The following is a 22,960-nucleotide window of genomic DNA, read 5'->3' on the forward strand; positions in this document are numbered from 1 at the left end:
AGAATCCTGTCACCAAGTTTCCTTTATCAAACTGCTTGAAAGAAAAATGAATTCAATATTTGACTCTGTCGCCCATCAGCAGAGCATATGGCTTAACGAGAAAGATTTGCATAGTTACATTGATTAAACTGAGAATATAAATGCTGTAAAGAATATTTTGAGTTAAGATATCCTGTAGTCACTGAATGTATAAATGTACACAAACATGGACAGACCTCTCCCTTCCAAGCTTTTCTTTCCTTCTGTTTCCTTCTTATGCCTGATTCCCAACAAGGCTGTTCTTCAAAAACTAAGAGAAAAAAAAAAAAAAGGACATCACTAAGAACTAGTCAATTCTCTACTCTGCCTTTTCCAACTATCAAATAAATCTACAATTTAAAAGTAAAAACATACTCCTCTCCTCTCCATTTCTGTTTTAACACAGATCCTCTTACTTTGGCATCTAAGTCAATATAAAAGTTGCAAGCATCAGTCTTTCACAGTACTGCATCCACACCTCCGCCTATAGCCTGCCTCCTTGACAAGGCATCCTTCTTTAGGCTCTGGACCTCCCCTTTCATCTCTTCCATTTTTGACTGCTCCTATCTTCCACCATTACCCAGAACTACTTGTGGGGCAGTGCTCTGACAAGCCAACAGATTTTACTTCTTGGTGTTTTCTCATGTTGTTCTTCCTTCATGGACCAGCTCTCTTTCTCCATTAAACCATCAGTACACAAATCAATCCTTATTTATCCTTCCTGGTGACACTCAGACACTAGACACTGTGCTATGTGAGAAGCCACTTTCACGCTGGGCTGAGCTGGAGCCCTTTCTTCAGGTTACTCTGGAGTATACCTCATTGAAACATTACAGACCTGTGGTAACCACCTTTATGGTGGCAGGCTCCTCTGTGACCTCCAGTGATTCCACCTCTTGGTCCTTGCATCCTTATGTAAACCCTGCCTCCACATCTATAATGGGTTACATAAGATTGACCCTACCATCTTAATGAACAGTAGACTGCTACTTTTGCAGGTTTTGCAAGGCATGCTGCCATGTTAGAGAGATCAATGTGTCTGAGAACTGAGAGTGGCCTCCAGCCTTTATCTAACAGCCATCAAGGAATTAACCCCACTTACTAATAACACAAATGTGAGCTTGGAAGAACTTTACCATTTGAGCCTTCACAGGAGACTCCAGCATAGACACCACTTTGACTGGGGTCTGATAAAACACCCTGAGACAGAGGACCCGGAGAGCCATGCCTCATCACAGAAACTGGGAGCATCCATATCTTTAGCGATGTGTTCCAGGCTATAGAAAAGTGATTTTTGTATGCTATCCTCACACCCCAACTAGTATAGAAGCTCCTTAGGGAGATGATCATCTTATTCATCTTTATATTCAGTGTTTGACACTCATTTGGGCTCTGAGTAAATGTCTGTAGGACTGAAGTACCCCTGCTTTAAATTCCCTGTATTTTTTAAATCCCAGTGTTGCTTCCCATTCCAAAATAGAGGCAGCTTGAGCCAGCCTCCATCCTCAGTGACTCATACGATGTCACTCCTCCTCTAAGATTACCTCCTTTGGACATGTATATTCCCTCTTTTAAAAGTTCTTTTAAGATTATAAATAAAATTGATATTTTCTGCCTCATTTTCCTGTTTCTCCAATCTTCCTGCTTCCTCCATCATCCCAACTTTACCACAGTATCTCATTCATCTACACACTTGTGAGCTGAGAAACCACCTTGAACATTGCTAGCTGATAAAGTTGATATGTATATGTGTAAGGAAAACAAAAAATTCAGTTTACAGATGATATTGAACATAAAACATCTCCTTAAGAAATTTACCATAAGCTGGGTGGTGGTGGCGCATACCTTTAATCCCAGCACTTCAGAGGCAGAGGCAGGCAGATCTCTGTGAGTTCGAGACCAGCCTGGTCTACAAGAGCTAGTTCCAGGACAGCCTCCAAAGCCACAGAGAAACCCCATTTCGGGGGGGGGGGGGGGGAAAGAAATGTACCATAAATCAGACCTGTGATTTTATCATAAGAATTAGAGTTCTCAAACATACAAAGGAACATGAACAACACACACACACACACACACACACACACACACACACACACACACGCATTTCATTTTTTAAACTCTTAAATTTTTATTTTTATTTATTGTGTCTTTGTGTATAAATATGCACATGCATGTATGGTGTGTATGTGGGCATGCATGTCATAGTGTGCATGCATGTAGATATCAGAGGGCAGATTTGTGGAGCTGTCTCCTTCCACCTTTAATTGGGATCCAGGGATTGAAGTTGGGCTGCCTGGCTTGCACAGCAAGTATTTTTATCAGTTGAGCCATCTCATCAACCTTCCATTTTTAACACAGGAGACAAAAACTTGACTTAGGTCTTGGTGATCAATATCAAGATGAAGCATCAATCATACTCTAAGTTTTTGTGAATGATGAAGGAAGTTGTTTAAAACAGCAGGTAGTGAGCTGGAAAGATAGCTCAGCAGTCAAGAGAACTTGCTGCTCTTGCAGAGGAGCATGTTCAAGACCTAGCACCCCAATGGTGGTTCGCACACCAGGGGACTGCAGAAACATGTGTGCACATAGTGCATGTAAACCCATGTAGGCACATTCACATACACTAATTGGTTAAGTAATTTAAAGGAGCACAAATTGCTCTTGCAAAGGACCCAAGTTTGGGTCCCAACACCAGCTCTAAGGGATCCAAGACCTTCTTCCAACCTCCCAGACACCTTCACTCATGTGCACATAGATACACAACTACATCCACACCCCAAGGTGTGCGTACATTTCAAATAAATCTAATAAAGCCAACAACAACAGGTAGCGCTGAGCCCCTGAGACACTCTGTGGTATGACAGGGTCTGTGTTCTCTGAGGTAAGCAGAGAGGCAAAGGCAGGATGAAAAGGCAGCCTCCATTTCACCCAAGCCACTTTACTGCTGTAACAGGAAGGGGCATTTCCATATGCAATTTGTTTACCAGCCACAGGGCAAATTTGTGGGCTGGAGAGACAGCAGTTAAGAGCATTTACTGAAGATCTGGGTTTGGTTCCTAACACCCAAATGGCAACTCACAACTGTTCATGACTCCATTTCCAGGAGATCTGACACCCTCTGACTTCTGTGGCTACCAGGAACACATACGGTGCATGGACATACATGCAAGCAAAAAATTCTCATGCACATAAAATATTTTTAAAAGTGAGGGTACACAACCTTCCCTAGGAAAAGACCGAGGAACTCCCCAACTTCATGAAAACTGGGTTTGTAGCTAGGTGAAAACAGACAAGAATCAATTTGACTGACAGAGAATCCCCTGCTGGAGACATTAAGCTTGAGACTGAACTAAAGCTGTGTTAACAGTTTTTGACTCCTAGGGAGACACAGACCCCAGGCAAAGTCCCTGTGGTCCAGCAGAAGACATTGCTGTGGGTAGGGCAGCAGGCCCTTTCTGGGAAATTTCTTCTTTCTTGTCCTAAATGTATGCATATATGAAAGCCCCCAAAATAAGGAATAATAAAGATCAATGAGACTTATTGAATAAATCAATTTATCCATATGATATACTATGGACAAGGCTATCTTTACAAATTTCATTGATGTTTTCTCTAGAAGATAATGCTAAGTGAAAACAGAAAAGTGAGTTACTCTATAACATGAATATAACTTATGGAGGTCATAAACATGCTTATATTTAAGATAATGCTATAAAACTTATAAAATTTAATATAGCTATCTGGAAAGTAGGAGCTAAGAAATGAACACAAAAACTAAAATTCTTTGAATCTATTTTCTTTATTTTTCTTTGGGACATGTAAATCATTTTGGTTTTATAGCATAAAATCAAGTCTTTTAAAAATGATCAGAAGTAAAATGAAACAAAGAACTCAAAGAAACACCAAATGGAACTTAATAAAATTACTCAAAGAAACAATGTTTTACCTGGATCTCCACAAGAAGATATGACCCTGACATTAAATTATTCAAAATAATCAAGCATTTCCCATGGTCATATTGATCACAATGTTGGTCACTACCCTTCTGAGACATGTGTACTTCTGTCTTTCAGAATAGAACAAATAATGACTTTAATGAAACTGATCAGAATGAGTGTGTCATGGTGAAATGGAAACATGTTAACTAGTGGAACTGAAAAAATGTCTTAGTTCTTAAACTTGAATTGAAAGTTAAAACCCATGATACATTTTTATCTTTAAAAATAGAGAGGGAGGAATGAAGAACAGAGGGGTTGGGACCAGGCTGGTGAAACACACAGAAACAGCTGACCTGAATGAACAAGGGGGAGCACATAGACCCCAGACTGCTGTCTGGGAGACCAGCACGGGACTGATCCAGACCCCTAAACATGGATGTCAATGAGGCGGCCTTGGCACTCTATGGGGCCGCTGGTAGTGAATCAGTATTTATCCCTGGTGTAAGTAGGGACTTTGAGAGCCCATCCCATATGAAGAGATACTCTCTCAGCCTGGACACATGGGGGAGGGCCTAGGCCCTGCCCAGGATGATATGACAGACTTTGGGGAACCCTCATGGAGGGCTAAAAGGGGGCTGGTGGGAGGTTTGGAGGAGGGGAGGGAGAGGGAGAAGGGATTGACATATGAAGCAAACTTGTTTCTAATAAAAAATATTTTCTGACTATGCCTACCTGGAAAGTCCAAAACCAAAGACCAATTCACTAATAAATGGCAGCCTGCTGTCCAGATCATGCCTCTAAACCCTACTTTATGGTAAAAAGATCCAGGTTCCTGGAAGAAGTGACTAAGGCTAGATTACAAACAGGGAATGAACACCCTGAGCCTGGAACATCTTGTCAGACCAAAGAACAAGAACACATTGAATGTCACCAGAGCAGGATGAAAAGGACACAGGCATCCATGAGGACAAAGAGGACAGCTAAGCATCAGTGAGGGCAGAAACTGCAGTCGGCCTAAAACCACTTCATGTGTGTAAACCATCAAGTGTATACAAGATGGAATGTGTCACTGGTTATCTTGGAGGCGAAGAAGAACTAAGCAAAAATTTCCCTTTCCTACACGATCTGTACCTGAAGGATACCAAAAAGTTAGTGAAGTGATGTTTCTCTTTATGGAATCATCCCAGAAGGGGGCACCTTACAAATCTCGAGGATTTAATGGATGGATGCAACAAGCAGCAACGGGAGTCCACATGCCATAGAGCCGACCAGACATGATGTGCCTCCTCATGAAGGCAAACACAGCCTGTAACACAAACTCTCCAAAAGGAAGGAAGGAAGCTCAGATCTGATGAATCCTCTGAAGGTGACCATGACTACACAGGGAACCCAGGGTCAGAAGAACGTGGCAAATGACACACAGGAATGTAATCTGGAGAGGTGGGGAAGACTGTGGGAAACTCTGCTGGATGTGGGAAACTTGGCTGGATGAATGGCCCAGTTCCTTCAAACAAATAAACTGAGGGGGGAAGAGGAAAGAGGGAGGGTAAAGTTGAAAAGATATTCAAGAAGCAGGTCAACTAATTCCAGTGGGTAGGTCTCATTCTAAAGAACCAGAAAAACAAAAATGTTTAAAATGAAAACATTGATGAGGTGGTTAGGAACATCTAAACACTGTCTTGGTATTTAATAACATTAAGGTATTACTTTATTTTGGCGGCTTGCTAATAGAAGGATGGGTATATTTTTCAGAGTTACATGTTGAAAAGCTGATGTGATAGTGCTTTAGTTTTAAAATAATCACAGAGCTGGGTGGAGGGAGGTGGGTGGTATCAATACAAGTAGACTTGATTTTGAAGCTGTTGAAGCCAGCTGGTGTGAACATGGGTTGTCATTGTACTCTTCTCTGTATATGTCTGGATTTTTCCATGATAAAAAAAATAGAGATTGATGAGCTTTCAAATTTCACTCCCATGTTCTTATCTCTAACTAGTAACACAGAGAACTATACAGCAGTATACATATTAGTTATATTGTATATGCAGTGACTTTGTGAACTTAACAACCCTACCTTCCTTAGAGGAAGGGAGTGAAAGAAAGAAAAGTCAAGCCAGATAACTAACTAGGTAGTATACAGGAGATTGTGGTCTAATTCTCTCTGACTTCAGGCCCCAAGTATCTGGTAGAAAACCAAGAATGCATTCATCACACACTAAGACATAAAAATGGTTCTCATAGAGAACTGTTCGCAAAGGTGTTGGGAGGTAGAGCTCATGAAGTAAAACATGGAAGGGGGCTCTAGGAACTAAACAGATGCAGAAGCGGCATACTGCTCACACCTTGGGTGGGAATCTAAAGCCCCCACTGGTACTGATCTGCAGGAGGGGTGGCACTGTCACCCTACATGGGCTGCCACTGCCCTTTAGCAGGCACTTCGGCTGTCATCTCTTCCTTTCTTCCACATTCCAATGTCTTGCAATATCTCCCTGCAGAATCTAAGAGGAACCAACCCAGCAAAGGCACCAGGAAGGCAGTGTTTGGAGACTCCCAGTCCTGATAATACAAAAAAAAAAAAAAGAATGGGGAAAAACAACACCAAGAAAAGAATAATCGATAAAATTTTGTTCTCTATTTCTTGTCTAGTTACAATGCCAAACTGTAATTGTTTGATTGATAATCCTGATAATGAAGTTCTACTTTTTGCCTCCCTTTTCCATGGAGGCCCAATGAACACTATAAAGGTAGCTAGTCCATATTGAGATGTATTATAGTTGCAAAATAGATTCCAGATTTCAAAGACTTAGTTCCAATTTTCTAAAAATGGATGGCAATTATCTCAATTTCTATATTATATTGATATGATAATCTTAACATATCAGTCATATATATATATATTTGCTTTTATATTTTAAAAATTCTAGTTATAGAAAATTAAAGGCCTTCTATGTGGGTTTCATTTGTGTCTGACATTACACATGCATGGGACAGTGCTGCTCTAGAGCATCAGTACAAGACAAACCCTACCTGGCAGCCTGAAAACCATGTAACCTAAGGATGTTCCCAGCTGGCAATGCCACCAGACCTCATGCTCAGCCTTAATAGGTTCTATTGGACTCTGGCATATGCATCTGGCAGTCTTGAGCTCTTGGCTGAGAACATGAATCTTAATTCTGCTTCTGGACCCTGGGTGTTGCAGAGCTTGTGGTTGTACACTTGCCTGCTCCTTGGTGATTTTACCCCTCAGCTCACACTGGGGTCATACTCCCACAGGAGAGGAACTTTATTTCACAGAATTTAGTCTCTAACTCTTAACTCCTGTCAACCAACCAATACACCACCCTCTCTCTCTCTCTCTCTCTCTCTCTCTCTCTCTCTCTCTCTCTCTCTCTCTCTCACACACACACACACACACACACACACACACACACACACACACACACACACACACGTGCACCATGAGGACAAACAACAAAAGCTTCCAATATCCAGAGCTATGCTTGGCTTATTTCTGTGTCCCACCTCCACTTCTACCATACATCAACTCTTGAGAGCCTATTTATAGGGAATGTACCTCTGTTACACTTGTACCAATACATTACTTGGGAGTTTATAAGGATGAGTTATATAGGTTCTTTAGGTTCACAAAATGTGTGTAGGATGATGTAGTGGTTTGAATGAGAATGTCCCTTATAGGCTCATATAGTTGAATACTCAGTCCCCCAGTTGGTGGTGCTGTTTGAAAAAATTTAGGAGGTGTGGCCTTGGTGGAGGAACTATGTCACTGAAGGGCTGGCTTCGAGAGTTAAAAGACTCACACCATGTCCAGTCCACGTTCTTTGCTCTGTATGTACCATAGGAGATATGAGCTCTTGCTACCATGCCTGCTGCTTCCTGCCATGCTTCACCCCCATGATGAACTCCTATTCCTCTGGAACCATAAGCCAAATAACCCATTTCTTCTAAAAGTTTATTTTGTCATGGTATTTTTATCACAACAATACAAATGTAACTAATACAGGTAGGGATGGATCTCAAGATGGGACAGTGAGAACCATTCCATCACCCCAGGTGCCCTTTGGGTACCACAAAAAGTATATTACAGGAAAGGTACTTCAATAGGAGTCTGGTTGAAGAAGTTTGAGGCAGGAGGCTCACCATGAGTCCAAGCCTATTCTGAAGAAAATGTGCCAACTTAGCTGGGACTATTGCTTAAAATAAGAAGCTACTCACCAACTTAAATAAACTGCTCTAAACAAAAATGGGCAACTTGGCAGCAATAAGTCTAATCACTACAATGCTTTAACACAATATGTTGTGTTAAACCCATAAGGATTCAAAATTATACTATACTAACCAAGCAAACAAATAAACACTCAAAAAGTCCTCCTCACCTTAGAAGGGAGCTGCAGAACCAACTCATTATTAGGAAAACTGGAGATACCGGGCTTTTCATGTCTTTCCTATAGAAACTGTATCCCAGGGAAACGGAATAGTTTGTGAAAGGAGGGTGCTCTTTGTGGAATTACTCCAGCTGATAAATGAAGAACAAATGATAGAGCAGGAACATTATCTTCTTCCAAACCCTACCAGCTAGTGCATCCAAGCAGTGGTCACTTGCAAGGATTGGCATCCAGGAAGAGGCCACTGTTTTGTGCTTCCTGATGAGAGGGTGCAATATCATAGAAAATGTGTGTTTAATGCATCTACAAAACAACTCCTGAATCTAGGGCTTTTGGACCATTGTGGAAGAGAGGTCAGAAAGATCTAAGAGCCAGAGGATCAGGGAGTCTGATGTGATATCCTGCCTCCCAGTAACATCAGAAGCTACTAACATCATGAAGTCTCACTAACATTGCTACCAAAACATGTGCTGAACAAGACAACAACAATACTCATGCCAATGTCAAGGGACAAAATTCAATGGAGACTCCACGCTACAAAAATAATATAAGCAACTAAGGAAAGTTGAGAGTGGGAGAAATAGTCTTCTCCATAGAACATCACACCAATTGATTATCCAGTACCAGCTGGTCAGCCCTGAAAACATACATACAAAAAACATTATACAGACTGAGGGAATTATGTTCAGAAATATATGTGTGTGTGGATACAAATATGCATGTGACAATGAAAAAAAGAGGTCATGAATTTGAAAGGGAGCAAAGAGGTATTTGGGAGGAATTGGAGAGAGAAAATGGAAGGGAGAAATGATTATCTCCAAAAATAAAATGTGTGTTTATCCAACCTCCATGCCCAAAATGGAGCATTGTCAACCCAACTGTCATTTCCTAGCAAAAATACAGAAGGCAGGGAAACACACTAGCTGCCCTTTAGGCATGCAAAAAGTAAAACATAGGTTGAGACAAAGTCTACAGGACAAAGAATCTCTGTCCCTCAACAAATGATCACAGACTTGGGAAAAGAGAGAAATGATGGGAACAGACAAGAGACCAGCCATTTGCAATCAGTAGATTTTATGTGGATAGCAACACACATAAAGAGAAGGATGATTAGAAGTGTCTAAACTAAGGAGCTATGAAATCATTGGTACATCATGACTTTGAGATTTGTAAAAGGTTCTTATGGTTTAATACAAACTGAGGTGATAGGAGCAGATGTAGACACCCACCCCCAAACATTAGGGAACCCCACAGAAGAGGCAGGTGGCAGAGGGGCTGAAAGATCCAGAGGGGTCAAGGATACCAGGAGAATACAGCCCATAGAATCAACTATGCAGCAGGGCCCATAGGGACTCACAGACTAGTGTCAATCACAGAGCCTGCATGGGTCTGCACTAGGTCCTCTGTGTATACATTATGGTTATTTAGCTTGCAGTTATTGTGGGACACCTTACAGTGGCAATGGGGTGGTTCTGACTCTTTTGCCTGGGCTTGGGACTCTTTTCCTCCTAATGCGTTGCCTTGCCCAGCCTTGATATGAAGGTACATACCTAGTTTTATTGCATCTTGTTATACTGTGTTAGGTTGATATCCCTACTCTTTTCTGAAGGGAGGATCTGGGGGAGAGGAGAGATAGGGGGAGCTGGGAGGGGAGGCTGCCATTAGGATATATTGTATGAGAGAAGAATAAATTAAAAGAAAACAAATACATATTGAAATATTTTTGGAAGTGGAGGAGAAAATACGGAACTTAGGCAGACCTGTATTTATCTGCCAATAAAATGGCACAATGAATAGAGGATAATTTGAGAGATGTCACTCTAGACTCCTGGCTGTGCTGGGCCTGAGCTTGATCAAGCACATGCCTCAGGGTCCTTCCTAGCTCCGTGAATCAGTAACACCACGGAGCCTCTGCTTGCCCAGCACACTCAAGGATCAAGTCCCATGACTCCTCCCCGTAGCTGCCCCCTGGGGAATTCCTAAAGGCTCTCACCTGCGTCACCCTCTAATTAAACCCACTTCTCCCAAAAGACAGTCACAGAAAAGAAACAAGCCCTAATTCAATTTTATGTTTCTCTCACAGCAGCACCATTTCAACACTACAGCTGTTGTGTGTATCCCAGCTACACAACAGGTTAAATACCCTTTTTGTGCTGACCTAGAAACCTAAATGCCACATATGACATTGCTTCTGTATGAAAATCCATTCCTGAGATCAGCAATGGGCCTTAGAAGTGGTTTGAGATTTGTTTGCTTATCAAGCATGCAGAAAAGTGAGGGTTGCCTTTTACACCAATCTGAACCATGTCCTGATTGCTCTTCAGGGTTTCTAGCCTTTGGAAACATCACTTTTTCCCTTCATGGAAACTCTGGACAAGCAGGAGGGCACATACTGTGGTGTTTCTTCCGGTGCCTTTCAGGAGGACAGACTAAACAGACCATAGACCCTGTCCTCACCAGCTCATCCAGCAATATGAAGGCTTGTGTTAGATTCAGCAAATCTCAAGGTTTTGAGGTTCCCATGGGTCAGACCACTTTAGAGAAAGGCACTGGGCTCCATATGGCTCTGAGCCACCATCTCAAGCACAGGACAACTTCTATGAAGCCAATGGGTGAGGGGGCTTGCAATTGGCTTTGCAGACCCCACTTCACAGTTTGGAAGGAGAAAGCCAGAAACCACATGCAAATGTGTTCACCTAAGCTTTCTCTCCCTACTATATGTCCCACAGCAGGTGGTGTGTGTGTGCATGTAGGTGTGTGTGTGTGCATGTGTGTGTGCATGTATGTGTGTGTGAGTGTGTCTGCATGAGTGTGTCTGTGAGCTCATGTGTGAGTGCATGTGTGTGTGTGCATGAGCATGTGTGTGCATGTGTGTGCGCATGTGTGTGGATGCAAGCATGCATATATGTGTCTCCATCCAAACATGCTCATGGAACTTAGTTCTATCTTAATTATCATTCTTCTGAGTATCACCCTCCACTGGTTATATACAAAGACTTCTAGTTTTAACTGAGGCCCAGCTCAGATTGCAATTAGTGACTTTTGCTTGCCTCAGAGCCATCCAGTGTCTTAGGCAAGACAGTCTCTCACATGATCAAAAGACCACCAGCAGGTGAGGTCAGGGCTGCCGGGTCATTGGCTTTTATAACCCTGCTTCTCTTTTCTGCTGGGTGTAGCAGCACACACCTGCAATCCCAGCACTTTGGAAGGCTGAAGCAGGACGATCCAGAACCTGGGGCCAGCCTGCACTACAATAGCAAGATCCAGCCCAGCCTTGGCTTCATACAAAACCATGTCTCAAAATAAAATACATAAATAAACCAGATTTTCTTTCCATTTGGCTTTGTCCTGGGTCGAGGCTCTCACAGCAATAGCTTTAACTCGGTCATCATCTCTCGGTTCCTGAGCATCGCATTTGTGTGGTTCTAGTGCAAAAAAATCAGTTACTATATGCTATTCTGTGTAATAGGTTGCTTGTAAGTCTCTTTTGTGTTCCTGTAACTTCTAGAATTCAGGGTCTTCTCTCAGCTCTGTGACTCACACAGACAACTGCACCCCTGTGGCCAGTTATTTTTCTCTTCCTGTCTGAAAGAAAACAGGTTTTGGACTTACAGTACATCTTCCCAGGTGTAGCATACATCATCCTAGATAACCAACAAAACAGCACACAGATGCCAGCAGCACTCCTTCAAAGCCATTCTAGAATGAGGCTTCCAGTTAGAAGTTGACACAAGTGAATCCCATGCTGGACTATCTCAGGACAGAAGCAAGGTGTTGATCATCACCCTTTTCCAGGTGCAGACCCAGAAGCCCCACTCCAGCATGTATTTTCACCTAGAAGGATTGTTCTAGGTCTTCCCTTTCAGAATTCCAGTTGAAGCACACCAAACCCATCAGAGGTGGTGATTTTCAGTTCCTGGATAGCACATCTCTGTAAGTGCAGTTAGTCTACACTGGCCAAGTCAATCCACTAGAAAGTGTGGCTTTCATGTTCCAATAGAAACCAATACCATGTTTTTAAAAATATCTATATAACCCAAATCTCAATTTCAATCTCATTTTAGTTACCAAGATAATGATACCAACCACAAGAATATTAGCACTGAACTATGGTAAAGCATGTCACTGTGATCAATGAAAAAATTTTGTGTGTTGATTACATGAATTCTACATGCCTTGAACATCTTCCACTAACATCAAAACAGCACTTCAGGCCGCGCAGATAGAAGGGGTGACTGTACATGGGTATAAAGGAAAACTCTACTCTTGGAGCCCTTTGCTTCCCTGACCACCTTCTATGGCCCCTCTGCTCTGCTACAGATAGCTATATCCCAGCACTAACCACCATGGGCCTTGTCCACAGGTTCCATGTCATCACACCCCTAGGGGTAGACTGTGTGCCGAGAACCAGTAAAGGTAATAAGTGCTTGAGGTTGGGTTCAATCTTTCCTTCTAAGTCCAGCTCTTGACCCTGGGCAACTTATTCCATTTGTAACAATTTAATGTCTCACATTTTAAAAGATTTATTTTCTTATTTTATGTGTATGAGTGTTTTTGACTGCCTGTGTGTGCACGACTAGAGTACCTGGTACCTGAGGCAGCCATCGATATTGTGAGTTGACATATGGGTGGCTGGGAACCAAACCTGGGTCCTGTGCAAAAGCAGTAAGAACTCTTAACCACCAAGCCTGTGCCATAGGCCCCATTTTATGAGTGGAAATAAGGATTTGTAGTTTGGAGTAGATTAAGGGGGAACAGTGTAGGTGTCAGGATCAGAGAACTACAGGGACTTAACAGCTAATGTCTTTATAGCCACATTATTTACCTTGTAAAAATCTACAATGTTGCCTTGGAAACAAGACACAACTCAAAATATTCCTTCTTTCACTGATGGATTAGCTGAGAATAAAATCACTCCTGATTTTTTGTCCCAGCAATCACCAGTTTCTCAAGGCATACTGTGAGAAGAATAGTGGCATTCCTCAGCGGGAGTTATTTTTCTGTGGGTCACCCCTAAGAGTGAAGCAGGAAAGGGGAGATGAATGGAAACCAGCAAGTCAGAAAATCCTAAGTAAAAGTCAATGGAGGGAGAGGAAACAGAGCTCTGAGAGCCCATCCATTGCCAATGCTCAAGTAAGAAAAGCAGACTAGACTTTAAGTACTTAAGCTGCGATACTGTCTGTTAGACCTGATACCCACCAAGGTTCCCACTGTAAAACAAAAGCAACCCCACCCCAGCATCTAAAACAAATTCCAGAAGGCTGGAGGTGTGGATCCATGGCAGAGCATTTGATTAGTATGTAAGAGTCTTGGGTTCAATCTCAAGCTCCCCCAAATAAGTAACTAATAAAGACTCCAACACATATCTTAATATTTTAAAACAGTCAAAATGTGCACATTCTTGATTGAAAGTATCATCTTACAAACACCTTTAAAAGTCATCTTTCTCACTTTTGGCGACTGAGGAAAGCAGAAACTGGTGCAGGGGCAGGGTGAAGTTGAAGGCCCTACAAGATGCCACCACAGAAAGTGGCCAGGCTGGGTATGCAATGCCTGGTGAGACAGTGTTGTGATTTCTCTGCCCACACTGAGCCCTGAGGGAGGGGTAACAAGGGAGGGCAGAGGAGCCAGAATCAGCAGGGACAGTGAAGATGAAACAGAAGATGAGTGGGTGTACAGCACTAAGAGGTCTCCAGCCAGGGTCGCCAGAGAGATTTTAGTACCAGTCATTAAGCCGGAAATACAAGCAATGAATCTGGCACGCATATGAGCCACTTCCTTTTGAGACAAGCTTTCTGCACTGCCCACTTTGAGTTTCCCTCTGTAACGCCGATGAACAGCTTTCTTCACTTTTCAGTGCCTTTGAGATATGTTCGGGACTTAACTTCTCTACTCCCACTCCACCCTGCTCTGTCCCCAGCACTCCCCACCCAATATATTCCTATTCTCTCTGGTTGCAGATGTGTTTGGTGAAGAACAGATACAGACAGGAGTTCCCTAAGATGTAGCTATTTTCCCACTTGTCTCTCTGTGTGTATCTGTCTCTGTGGCTTTGTCTCTGTCTCTGTGTGTGCGAGCACACACAAGCGTGTTCATACGTAGCTAAGACTGTTAAGTCCATCCACTGGTTGCCTTCTCACAGGTCACAGATTCTGGGAGCTTCCATAGACTTGATTCCTTGAGTTTCCACAACTACTCCCTCCCCATGATCCTTCTACAGTGGCAGTTGTTCTCTTTTTCAAGTCTGAGGGTCCTGTAGCCTCATTCATGGACTTTCTTTCCTTCTTCCAACAACTTAGAAGTAGCTCCTTTATGACATTATTATCTCATGTGAGTTCAGCTTGCTGCCCAGACAGTGTTGAATCAGGGAGCAAGGAATATGTGGCTGGTTCATCTTGCCTCATCCAAGTGAAGTGATTGCCTGTAGCCTCTGGCTGGCTGCAACAATTCCTGTGGCCCTGAGCTCTTCATGCCAACAGAGATCCCCACAAAAGCAGAAAGTAACTATTTATATTCCTCCATCAGAAACCACAGCCTGGCCATCAACTCTGTGAAGACCACAAATTCTAGGTTGTACTTACCCATCTGACCCTAAGTTCTCACCTATCTGACCCTAAGTTCTCACCTATTTCTCTCTAGCTCACTTTATAGTCTTGAGACTCTGTATTCACAAGTGGGTATGTGGGACTCCTCACGTTCTCCTTGCTATTTACATCCCTGGCCCATTACCAAAGCTGGTGTCATAGACTCTACCTTGTCCTATCCTGTATGTACTGTCCTGTCCCATTAGAGACCCATCGAGTAGTCATCAAGGGGAGACGTCAGTAGAAACTGTCCACCACGAAATGCACAGTATCACTTTCTGATTTGAAGTCTTTTGTTGTCATTTTGTTTTGTTTTTTTTTTTGAGACAGTTTCTCTGTGTTTCCCTGGATGTCCTGAAATTCACTCTGTAGATCAGGCTGGCTTTCAACTCAGAGATCCACCTGCCTCTGCCTCCTGAGTGCTGGATATAAAGGTGCTGGTAGGCCACCCCTACCAGTCTCTGACTTGAAGTCTTGCCTCACATGCAAGACATTGTAAGTTCAATTCCCAGCATTGGAGAAGAAGAGAAAAGCAACTGCTGGATCTAATTTTGTGTGTTGGGAGCGAGGCAAATTATGATAAAATAATTAACAGCAGAAAGTAACATGGGCTTGACTGGTATAAATTATTGGATTCACCAGACCTTACTAAACTCTGTCTGTATGCTCTATTTTGAAATAAAAACAACAACAAACAACAAAACTGTAAAAGGAGTAGCAAGAAGTTCAAGAATGAAGAATAGACTATGTCAGTGTTCTGCCTCACATCCAACCCCATTTCAGCATCTTCCCTGACCTTGCAAATGCCCATCATGTGGGGCATGGTCCCTCCAAGGCAGAGGCAGCTAAAGGGACTGTGATGGGAAGGCAAAATATCAGTATCCATGCAAACCCAAGATGATCCTGCAGGGAACTGAACCTCAAGAAACCTGAGTGGGCTGCATGGTCCAGTATTCTCCCCACTTAGATTTTCCCAGACAGCTGTGAAGACCCTGACTCCATAAATGGAGAGAGCTGTGTCCACAGCAATAGGTCAGTACATTTTGCTATAAGTGGCCACACATAATCTGAGCTACAAAACAACTTAATTCATCTAAAGCATGGGATCTTCAAGTTTGGCCCCTGAAACTTCATGTTATCAGGTTCCTGTCCCAAGACCTAATAAATCAGACACCTCAGGGTGGGGCCCAGATCAACTGTGCACTTTAACAAGCTCTCCAGGTGACTTCGATTTGGAAATCATGACTAGAAAGTCAAGAACTACTATAAAAAGTAGCTCTAATCCCATCTCCCTAATAAAGTCTCATTATTTACTATAAGGCCACATAAACACTTATTTTCCTTTAAGTAGAGTCAATTTAACATTATCCTCACTGACTCTAGAATGCCAGAGAACAATGTTGTGGAAGTCATCAATAATGGGGTTTATGCACACCCCTTTTGGAAGAGACTTAGCTTCCTATGTAGGCTTTGTTCACTAAATATTATGGATAATCTCTGAATCCCCAGCATCTACAGTAGAGGTTGGCATAAATACCACTGAAGGATTAAATGGGCATGATGAAGTAGAGGAAAGGCAGTGACCATGCTAGCCAACAGCACAGATGACACTAAATGCATTTGCATCTGTATCCACAATGCAGCTCACCTATGCTGAGGAGTTGAATGTAGGTAGCATCAGTAAAGACTGCTAGGACTGGCTGCTCAGTCCTGGCTGCTCCAAGCAGCAACAGCTGGTATGGGAAAAGATTGGTAAGAATTTCTAGTTCCTCCCTAAGAGAAGTTCAATCATCTCCAAGGATTTCTGAGCAAGAATTATAGAACTGGCACACACCAGGAGTGAGCATCCTGCAGGAGTCTCCTGCTAGAGTACTATTTTAAAAAGGCAAGCAAGAGAGAGACGAATTGCTAGGAAGTTGCATTTTTACAGCAATTGGGAGACAAACTCCTTACCAGAAATGGAAACTCATGTGATATCATTGCACTGCATATGAATTATTAATGTTTATAATCTTTTTTGCCAATTAGGTATTCAAGAAGGTTCCTGTTGACATCATGTTTGACATCATAATGCTTCATCATTCTAAAAGCTTAATGAAATAAATGATTGCTAGAAAAAGAAAGAGATCAAACACACATCTTTTTTGCACCCAGGGGAATACCAGAAGCCAACTAAATAATAAAGACAGTGTTTATAATTGATGTAAAAAAGAGGAAGGAAAAAACCTATTGAAACCCACTACTGCTAGAAATAGGACCAAATGGCAAAGACTTTCTTTTTCTACCCAAGCAGTCAGAAAGGGAGGAGGAGCCACATGGCTACCAAATATCACACACTCGTAGGGAAAAAAAAAAAAAAAAAATCTCATTCTAAAAAGGAAAAGGAAATTTTTTGACAGAATCATCTCATCCATGTAAGGGCACATAATATGTGACCTTTTAGACTGCAAAAGACTGTAGAATATTAGTTGAAGGCTAAAGGGATACTATTAAATATTTTGGGGTAATGACGTGAGGAGAAGTTCTACAGCATTTGCATAAATATACCTGCTTTTATTTCAAATGAATATTTCTGAGGTTTATGGAATGTAAATCACGTTGAATCGCTGAAGTAATACCCTCCTTCTCAACATCCCTAGCAATAGCTTGGAATAAATTAAGCTCTTATTTGGCCATTTTATTGATAGTAAAGTGAGTTAAATTCCTTCCCAGGTCAAGCCTTTTAACACCTAAGCCAAGTAGCATGAGATTTATTTGAGTTTATAGTAATGCTAATAATCAGAACTCATTTTCTCTATCAGTTTTCACTCCATTTGATTTCCTAGGTAGCCTCTTGAGGAAAGCCATTATGACACAGAAAAATGGTCTCATTCATTATTCTTTTTCTTTCACTAAACAAACACCAAGTAGCCAAGGTTGCCAGGTACTAAAAATGAGTTCCTTGCTACTATGAAAGGCAAAATACATAAGTTTCTCTTGAGCAACCAAAACAAAATACCACAGAGTTCATGAGCAGTCACTGCTCTCAACTACTGCCTCAGGCCTTCAAGCTCCCTTTTTAAAACCCCAAGTTAAGTATGTTGCTAAAAATAACCTTTTAACACCTTGAAATTTCTTCTAATGCTAACTTTATGTTACTGCTGGCAGGAAACCCAGAAAGCAACAAACAAAAGCAAATTTGTTACCCACAACATACCTCTGTAAGATATATATATATATATATATATATATATATATATATATTTGAATCCAGGTCTCTTTAGATAAACTTAATATTCAAAAGTAGGTAAAGAAACTTATTCCTGGCATATAGCCGCTACATATTAAATGGTAGATTTAGGTTAATGGTGTTCACAGTTATTACCAGAGAAACACCACAGCTACTAGTAAACACTGGTTAGATTTTATGTGGCAAAATGAGATGGCAATTGACAAAAATTAAATTCGTCCAAAGGCAGCCTGCTATCCCTTCCTTCCTTTCCTCCAGTGTGGGTGCACTTCATCCAGGGACAACCCGGAGCCTCCTCACACTGGGCCAACTGTTGAGCATATTTTTAACTACTAGATATACAATTGTGTCTTTGTTAAGGAATCATGGAATGGTCCCTGGTAATCTACTGACTACATAAGAGCTGTGTCTATCTAACATTAAGAGTTTAGAGACATGTTTTTTTTTTCCTGTGCACAATGAGATGTGTTATTGCTCTTCGATTTGTTATAAAGCGATTACATTAGACACAATGAATCCCTCTTGGATGTAAAAGTACTTTGAAAACATATAGGATGGACACTGTTGAAATAAATTTTCATCAAGAATTATCTGGAGACTGCTTTAACCTTTCCACACCCTCACAATCTTCTGCCCCCCCCCCCCGTAGGATGTGTGTACAGACCATAATCCTGAGGTCGCTGCCCTGAACTGACAACCACATCCCTCTGCGATGGCTCTCCTGACATTCCAAAGTCTGGCTGGGTTTTCTCTATTATATCCAGGATACAGTCAACCCAAAGAAACACTACTACAGCGACAACAGGTTCCACTTGGCTCTCGCCTAGTCCCTTTCTGTAGCTCTTCAAATATAAGCAGCCTATTCATTCACAAATCCCTGCACTGGGCCACTGCGCTGAGAACTCCATCCAGTCTAGCTGACTTGCAGGTGGAAATCTGAACCCGAGGCGCTCTAACATCCTGGTGCTTAGTCTGCACCACATGCAGATCCAGCTCAGCGCTCAGATTTCATTCAGAGAAACTCGCATGCTCTTGGTGATGCATACCCATCCCTCCAGCTATATCCATTGGACCACAGGCTGCCCTCCCTCAACAAGAAACAGGTCGCCCCAATTGCTTTTCTCTGCGCTGCACTCCACCTGTCCCCACCCCAAAATCAGCTAGGGTTGGTCCCAGGCACACTCCAGAATCTTTTCTTCCCAGTTCCCTGGGCCTTCACCACCCACAAAAATGAAAAGTAAACTCCTCCTTGGCAACACTCTCCCCCAATCGATCACTGAACTCCTCCACGAGCCCCCTACCCGGTGCTGGCCCGACGGACAGCCCCCCCCAAACAGCTCGCATTTACCTTGACACTGGTGTAGCTGGTCTGGGTCTCGGCCTCAGCACTGCTGCAGCAGTGACGCCTCCGGCCCCGGCAGGTGGTCACTGCTGGCCCTGAGGACCCCGTGCTACTGCCACTGCCCAGCTCAGCCCGGGACCTACGGACTCGGACAGCGCCCGAGGGTCCCGCCGCGCGGCTCGGGGGCATGGCGTCGGCGGCGTCGGTCTGCACGAAGAGGCCGTGCAGGGGCGCCGTGGGGCCCTGCGACAGGCTGCTGGTCTGGCGGGGCGAGTTGGACTCATCTGAGTCCCGGCAGTAGATCACGCCGCTCTGTGAGACATGGATGCTGGGGGCGCAGCCCATCCCTCAGCCGGGATCCCTAGCGCGCGCCCGCCCGCGCCCCCGGGCCACCCAGACTCTGAGCTCCCGCGGCCACCTGCAGTGAGGGGGCGGGCGCGGTGACGGTGGCGTCGCCCAGACCGCTCGCCCCCCAGCCTGGGTAGCCACCGCTCTGTCGGGCTCGCCTCCGTGCCCCCTGGCAAGCGTCCGGGGGCAGCACGCGTCACCCCAACTTTCCCTCCCGGGCCATCTTCCTCCTGGAGCAGTAGAGCGCGCACACACGGCCCGCGCGCCCCAGCGGCCGCCACCCTCCCCGCCGCAGCGCCCCAAACGCGCGCCCCGCGCCTCCGCCCTCCGCTCCGCCTGCGCCTCGGCCCGCACCGCCCAGCTCCCCACGCCCGGACCAGGGCATCCGCCCGCCCGCCGGCTCTGTCTTCCCCACTTTCAATCGCATGTCCCCTTCCCATCTCGGTCCTCGTCGGGGTCCCCAAGGGCCACCCCACTGTACTCTGCTCCCTGTCGCGCACTGCCTGGCACCATGTCTTGGAACCTTCCTCAGCTCCTGGCTGCCCAGAGGCCTTGTCCCTTCGGGGACCCCATGTCTACATGCCCCCCTAGTGTCCTAGCCACTCTCGTCCTAATCTGCATAAACCCTTTGCCAGGCCAGATTGGCTGGGTAGTCTTTCTGAGCAAGTCTCATTTTCAACCCTATCCCTTACTTGTCACCTGGATGCCCTTCCCAAATAGCCGGGAACATAAAGCTCAGTCCCACCACGCCCATTGATTGGCTTGTCAACACAACTTGAGTTAAAAGACCCAATTCTTGAATAGTTATATCTTCTTTCACTTCAATCCCACCAGCGCCCCCCACCCCAACCTACTAAATCCTAGGATTCAGCTGAGTGTTGGCCCAGCCTACAGAAAAAGCCTATTCCCCGTCTGCATATCCTCGGAAATTCATGCCGAGATGGGCTGTCCCACTGGGGAATACATCCTCATTTCCGTGAAAGATTCAAGGAAGTAACAGAAAGCTGTCTGCATGTGTTTTGTTGTTGTTGTTGTTTGTATTTTGCTTTCTCCCCTAGTTCTCAGCTCTTCTCTAGCTGTCACTAAAGGTTAACCCTGACTTCCACCTTACCCAGCCTCACACTGCTCTCCTTCTGCCCTGGATTGGGCAATCCAAAATGGCCTCCTTCAGTCCCCTCAGTGGGGTTCACGCTGGTTGAACTGTAGAGGAGGAGAATGTTTTTAGAAGCAACTATGTTATGCAACTGTCTAGTGAAAATCCATGTTATATTGCCCACTTACTCATGGGTCCCTTCAGTGGCACAAGAGTGGACAGTGAAATGGTCTGAGCAAGAACTTCATTTAGACTTCTGTAAGGACAAATTTCAATGCAAAAATACAAAGAAGTATCCAGTTCAAAATGACATCATTTCCCTCATACCATCAACTCTTAGAGTTATTGGAGGAAGATGTCAGTTGATGTCTTCCCATTGTCGAAGAGAAACAAGATAGGCATCCCTCCACATCTGAAGTCTGACCCTGGTATGGTAGTTAGTTTACACCTGTAAGACTACAAATTGGGAGGGTGAGGCAAGTGGATTCTATATAAGGTCAAGGCCAGTCTGATCTCCATGAGCTCTAGGCTAGTTGCTCTACAGGGTGAGACTCCTGTCTCCAAACAAGTTCAGATAGAGAGAGTTGACCTTATTCTACTTTTGCTTTGGATCTGTTTATCTGTCACTCTTTTCATTTTAATGACATGATTTTAAAAAGTCCTTCCTTCTCCAGTTAATTTGTGTTTTCTAATGGGCAGGGAAACAGCTCAAGGATTTCCCAGTGCCTGAGCTCCCCCAACAAACTTTGAGATAGTGTTTCACAAGTAATTAGTTAATTGGGTGTCTTGAAAGAAACAACTGGAAAACAGAAAGGGGGGTAACTTCTAAACAAAGGAAGAAACTGACCTAGCCTTAGGCATCCTGCAGGGATGATTTTGATGCTCAAATGATGCTTCAGAGAGGTCCTGAGGTGGGGCTGCAAAGAGAGAGCAGTCTGCATCCATGTAGATCACTCATACCAACTATGTCAGTGACCTTGGACAAGGCACCCCCACCCCTTATAAAATGGCAATAGAACCTAGGTTTCCTGCTGGCAGCATGCCCAGCAGCTGGGGGAGTCAGTCAGAGCCCTTCTTTCCTGACATTGATGGGGCACCAAACAGATTAGAATGCTACATTACAGGGGGCCAATCATTCCCTTAAAGCTAAATATGATAGCTGCCATCTGTAATAGGTTGTTTTTCTGTCTTTATTTTCTTCTTTCTTTCTTTCTTTCTTTCTTTCTTTCTTTCTTTCTTTCTTTCTTTCTGGCCACTAACCAGCTCCCAAATCATGACATGGAGACTTACTATTACTTTTGAATACTTGGCCTAGTTTAGACACTTTTCTGGCTAGCTCTTTTTAATTAACCTGTTTCTCCTTATCTACCTTTTGCCATGGGCTTTTTACCTTTTTTCTTTCTTTCTATGTATCTTTCACGGCTCCTCTGTGTCTGGCTGGGTGGCTGACATCTGCATGGCTTCTTGTCCTGGGTATGTCCCTTGTTCTTTCCTCCTCCTCCTCTCATTCTTCTTTGTTTTTGTTTCTCCCCTCCCAAGCCTAGATTTTTTTTCTCTTATTTATTCTATCCAGTGGTGGAGGAGGTCCTTTTGTATACTGTGAATATAATGTTTCTCTCATTGGTTGATGAATAAAGCTGTTTTGGCCAATGGCAGGCAGGACATAGCCAGGCAGGAAGTATAGGTGGGGCTACCCGACTAGGAGAAGGCTGGGAAGAGGAAGGCAGAGAGGATCCTCCAGGGAAGATCAGACACTGGGTATTCTCTGGGAAGATATGTCCATGTAGAAATACATAGATTAATAGCTATGGGTTAATAGTTAAGAGAGAGCTAGCCAGTAAGAAGCCCAAGCCATTGGCCAAAGAGTTTATAATTAATATAAGCCCCTGTGGGTTTATTTGGGACTAATGGCTGTGGTACCAGGTGGGACAGAAGCCTCCATCTACATGCCAGCCCCACCTATCCTTTCTCCTGCCTACCTATTGGTCATTCAGATTTTTATTAGACC

At 43.6% G+C, this 22,960-nt stretch overlaps 1 protein-coding gene across 10 annotated transcripts in view; it reads right to left on the reverse strand.

The window, feature by feature from the left end:
* Positions 1 to 19,856, reverse strand: part of Pde8b (phosphodiesterase 8B) — a 176,960-nt gene extending 157,104 nt beyond the window's left edge. For 9 of the 10 annotated variants that reach the window (XM_035439123.1, XM_035439128.1, XM_035439121.1 and 6 more), the window contains exon 1: positions 19,518 to 19,856. In XM_035439123.1, the coding sequence (XP_035295014.1) occupies positions 19,518 to 19,856 (339 nt within the window). Of the gene's footprint in view, positions 1 to 19,490 lie in introns of all 10 variants that reach the window. The other variant, XM_035439120.1, reaches the window with a different exon arrangement.
* Between the last annotated feature and the right edge of the window lie 3,104 nt (positions 19,857 to 22,960).

Source organism: Cricetulus griseus, chromosome 2 (genome assembly GCF_003668045.3).
Source record: "Cricetulus griseus strain 17A/GY chromosome 2, alternate assembly CriGri-PICRH-1.0, whole genome shotgun sequence".
Lineage (NCBI taxonomy): Eukaryota > Metazoa > Chordata > Mammalia > Rodentia > Cricetidae > Cricetulus > Cricetulus griseus.